Raw genomic sequence first — 5,000 nt, forward strand, 5'->3', positions numbered from 1 at the left:
AGCTCTAGGATAAACCTGTGATGACTGGCTTGGTTTGAGGATTGAACCCTGACAGCAACCCCGGTAGGTAGTGTGAGAGAGGTTTTGGTGGTGAGAGAAGTTTTGGTGATGAGTGAGAGGTTTTGGTGGTGTGAGAGGTTTTGGTGATGGCGTACCTGTGCAGGTGCAGCCAGTGGCTGGCGATGTCCACACACATGCTGAGCTGGAACAGGAAGGTGTAGGACGGGTAGAGCAACGACAGGTTGACCAGCAGACACATGGTGGCACAGCGGTCCGTCAGCATGTCCATCATGGCTCCAAACTTAGTGGCTAAACAGACAGGAGGTTATTATCAGGAAATACTGTTTATGAATCGGTTTATTCTCCGCAGACTTGGAGGCTTCAGTGGAGAGCAGGGATGTAACCGTACACTCACATCCCCATCGATCCCATTCAGGATTTTAAGTTGAAGATCTTCTCAGGATGTTTAGAACAGAAGGAGCTGCAGACAAATGACCAGGGTTGGGCCTCGACAAATTACGATTCCAGTGGAATCGGTTCTTTATTGGAATCGTTTGGAGGATTTGGTTTCAAATCTGATCATGTTCCCAACCATGCGACCAGGCTCTTGTTGTGTTGCAGCCTTGGAGCTCAGTAAGCAGCGCTGTAGTCTGGCTTTATTTTACGTTGACAAAGCTGTAAAACTGCAACCCAAAATATGAATCACGATTTTTTAGCTTAGAATTGAGATCACGACTCTCTGCCACGATTTTTGTCTCACGAAGTGTAATCTTTATCGCACACATGAACCACGACAAGACTAAACTAACTGGCAGTACCTCTGTCTGTCTCTCTGTCTCTCTGTTTGTCTGCCTGCCTGTCTGTCTGTCTCTCTCAGATCTTCTCTCGTCTGGACTGTGATGACAGAGCAGTAAAAGATATATATTCAGAGTGATTTCAGAGTGATTTCAGGGGGATTTCAGCACGGGTACCACCTTATATACAGTCTACGTTCAGCACGGGTACCACGTTATATACAGTCTACGTTCAGCACGGGTACCACCTTATATACAGTCTACGTTCAGCACGGGTACCACCTTATATACAGTCTACGGCCAGCACGGGTACCACCTTATATACAGTCTACGTTCAGCACGGGTACCACCTTATATACAGTCTACGGCCAGCACGGGTACCACTTTATATACAGTCCCACGCTCAGCACGGGCACCACCCTTATATGACAGCTCCACGCTCAGCACGGGTACCACCTTATATACAGTCTACGTTCAGCACGGGCACCACCTTATATACAGTCTACGTTCAGCACGGGTACCACCTTATATACAGTCTACGTTCAGCACGGGTACCACCTTATATACAGTCTACGTTCAGCACGGGCACCACCTTATATACAGTCTACGTTCAGCACGGGTACCACCTTATATACAGTCTACGTTCAGCACGGGTACCACCTTATATACAGTCCACGCTCAGCACGTGATACGAACCTTACATACAGTCTAATGCGCTCAGCGCGTGGTACCACCCTTATATACAGTCTCACGGCCAGCACGGGTACCACTCTTATATGCCCGATCTACGCCAGCTCGCGGTACCGCATATACAGTCATGAACGGTACCCGACTATACTAGCTGGCAGTTCTCTCGGGCACCAATCTTATATAGCTGCCAGCTCACGCTCAGCACGGGTACCACCTTATATGCCAGCTCCACGCCAGCACGGGTACCACCTTATATACAGCCCACGCTCAGCACGGCACCAATTTTATATACAGTCTACGCTCAGCACGGTACCACTTTATATACAGCCCACCGTGCCATCGGTACCACCTTATATACAGTCTACGTTCAGCACGGGTACCACCTTATATACAGTCTACGGCCAGCACGGGTACCACCTTATATATCATGAACCACGACAAGACTAAACTAACTGGCAGTACCTCTGTCTGTCTGTCTGACTGTCTGTATGACTGTCTGTCAGACTGTCTCTCTGTCTGCCTGCCTGTCTCTCTGCCTGTTTGTCTGTCTGCCTGCCTGTCTCTCTCAGATCTTCTCTCGTCTGGACTGTGATGACAGAGCAGTAAAAGATATATATTCAGAGTGATTTCAGAGTGATTTCAGGGGGATTTCAGAGGGATTTCAGTGCTAAAACCCAACCCCAGAAACCAAAGCTCCCCAGGAGAAGCCGGTACGTACACTGGTTGAGCGCCCGCGCAGCGTGGCCGTCGAAGGCGTCCAGCAGAGCGCTGAGCAGGTAGAAGAAGACGGCGAGCCACGGACAGCACGGCATCAGCAGGAAGGAGAGCAGCGCCAGCACGATCCGGGCGTAACCTGCAGGCACAACGGACACGACTCAGAAACATTATCTCCCCCCACCCAGCCTATCAGAAACATTATCTCCCCCCACCCAGCCTATCAGAAACATTATCTCCCCCCACCCAGCCTATCAAAAACATTATCTCCCCACACCCAGCCTATCAGACATGAATGACACAGCCAATCACATGCCTAGCACGCATCACACGCCTAGCACACCAGACAGCAGCTGAACCAGACCGTCCCCTGAACCAGTTCTTCATACTACTTCCATCCGGCCCCAGATACACACACACACACACACACACACACACACACACACAGAGACTGAGTACTAGGCCTGCACGATTAATCGTGCAGGCGATCTTGATTCACCCTGTTCACAATTTAATTTTTAAATAACTTTTTTTTTTAATGACTGATTCTCTTTTAATTTTAGGAGCCGACTGCATCACTAACACTACTACTTTCTCCTGTGAGTTTTAAACATGGACTGTATAAATAGGTTTCAAAGCGCTGCAGTGCTCAGCCTCTGTGTTTACCGGCTGGTGGTGATGATCAATGTGCTGTAGGAGCCAAACATCTCTGTTTGGTGCTGTTAGTTTAGTCTTGTCGTGGTTCATGTGTGCGATAAACATTACACTTCGTGAGACAAAAATCGTGGCAGAGAGTCGTGATCTCAATTCTAAGCTAAAAAATCGTGATTCACATTTTTCCCCAAATCGTGCAGGCCTACTGGGTACCCAGTACCCCCCTCCCCCCCAGTGATGTAAAGTGTGTTACCCGGGTTAGGGTTAGATTGTGTATAGAAGGTGGTACCCGTGCTGAACGTAGACTGTATATAAGGTGGTGCCCGTGCTGAACGTAGACTGTATATAAGGTGGTGCCCGTGCTGAACGTAGACTGTATATAAGGTGGTACCCGTGCTGACCGTAGACTGTATATAAGGTGGTACCCGTGCTGAACGTAGACTGTATATAAGGTGGTGCCCGTGCTGGCCGTAGACTGTATATAAGGTGGTACCCGTGCTGGCCGTAGACTGTAAGACAGACTGTACATCTCCCCGTGGGGATCTTAAGTTGACTTTGACTTTTTTGCGTTTTTAGCACATTGGTTTGTTGTCTTGTTCACATCCTGATGCAGATATGAAAGCAGAGAATATGATTGGATGTTTGGCTGCTTTAAGAGAAATAGATAGATAGATAGATTTAAGTAATTTCTATAATCGGCTGTTTTTTGAATGGAGTTTGGTGAGACCGGTCTGTTGGCTAAAGCTAAGCTAGCTAGTAGCTACTTGTTGGTAGAAACTCACCGATTAAATTGGGGACGAAGTAGAAGATATTTTCCTCCGCCATGTCGGATGTTTGGGTCTATATATATATATATATTATATATTATATATTTATATATTATATATTCTGTCGTCTTTTGCTCCCTAATTGGGACAGTTGGTCCGTTAAGCGATGACTTCCTCCTTCCCAGCAGCGAAATGTCAAGTTCCTGTTTCCGGACAATCAGCAACAACAAACATGACTTCCGCTTAGTTTCCAAAGTAAAAGCAGTCAAAACTCGACAAAACGAAGAAAGTAGTGACAAAAACATCGGGAAAAGGCGACAAAAACGTCCAATACAGAGCCAAAAATGTCCAGAAAAAGCGCCAAACACTTCGGAAAAAAGCAATAAAAATGTTGGAAATATTTCAAAAATAAAATACATCCACGAGTGACTTACATTCACGTTGTGCTTTTATTTTGAAACACAGAATCTCTCTTTTCCGGTCTCAGCGCTGCTGCGGCGGTTGGTTGGGTGGTGACGTCATGTGACGCAGCCTCCCCTTTAATAACTCAGAAGTTATTTTTAGGCTTTTGTTCTTCGAGGTCACCGGAGTCTGTTCCTCAAGGTCAAGAAGAGGGAAAGTAGTTCAGGAGTTAAAATAGTTATTATTTAATATATACACATACATATACACACACACACACACACATATATATATATATATATGTGTATATATATATATATATATACATATATATATATATACACATATATATATATATATATATATATATATATACATATATATATACACACACATATATATATATATATATATCATATATATATACATATATATATATATATATATAAATGTGTGTATATATATGTTCAGAATAATAGCAGTGTGTTTAAAAAAGTGCTAATGCTCAACATCCTCTGAATAGCTTTTAATTCCATAATATCAATGCATTGGGAACGCTGAACATTCATCTCCATATCAAAACAAGACCAAACTGATCACGTTTGTGTTCTACCTTTACAGAAAGTGAAGAAAAAGGAATATTAGGCTGTTCGCATTATTTGAATTTTTCTTTACAAACTCAAACATTTACTGTATGAACTGAAACATGTCTCGAGGGTTGGCTTCACTTTGAATCACTGCACTAATATTTAGTTCCATAACCATTATTTCTGAGAACTGCTCCACATCTGTGTTGCATGGAGTCACCTGTGAACAGGTATTCCAGCCCAGGACCATTGAACTACATCCCACAATCCCTCTGCAGTACTGGGTTAGCCTCAGAAACAGCATTTCTGATGTCACCCCACACGTTCTCTATGGGGTTGAGGTCTGGGGATTGGGCTGGCCGCTCCATAACATCAGTCTCTGCTCTCTTACT

The 5,000-nt window shown here is 44.8% G+C and overlaps 2 protein-coding genes across 4 annotated transcripts in view; both read right to left on the minus strand.

Moving 5' to 3' along the window:
- The window catches only part of cdipt (CDP-diacylglycerol--inositol 3-phosphatidyltransferase (phosphatidylinositol synthase)), a 6,327-nt gene extending 2,185 nt beyond the window's left edge, over positions 1-4,142 (minus strand). The window contains exons 1-3 of one of the 3 annotated variants that reach the window (XM_078269021.1): positions 4,054-4,142; positions 2,203-2,337; positions 156-309 (exon numbers count right to left, since the gene is read on the minus strand). In XM_078269021.1, coding sequence (XP_078125147.1) covers positions 156-309; positions 2,203-2,296 — 248 coding nt within the window. In that variant the 5' untranslated portion in view covers positions 2,297-2,337; positions 4,054-4,142. Of the gene's footprint in view, positions 1-155; positions 310-2,202; positions 2,338-3,634; positions 3,835-4,053 lie in introns of those variants that run through there. The other 2 variants (XM_078269020.1, XM_078269022.1) reach the window with 2 other exon arrangements.
- The window catches only part of taok2a (TAO kinase 2a), a 38,696-nt gene continuing 37,798 nt past the window's right edge, over positions 4,103-5,000 (minus strand). The window contains exon 20 of the mRNA XM_078269019.1: positions 4,103-4,210. Within this exon, the coding sequence (XP_078125145.1) occupies positions 4,103-4,210 (108 nt within the window). The remainder of the gene's footprint in view (positions 4,211-5,000) is intronic.

Source organism: Sander vitreus, chromosome 15, assembly GCF_031162955.1.
Source record: "Sander vitreus isolate 19-12246 chromosome 15, sanVit1, whole genome shotgun sequence".
NCBI lineage: Eukaryota > Metazoa > Chordata > Actinopteri > Perciformes > Percidae > Sander > Sander vitreus.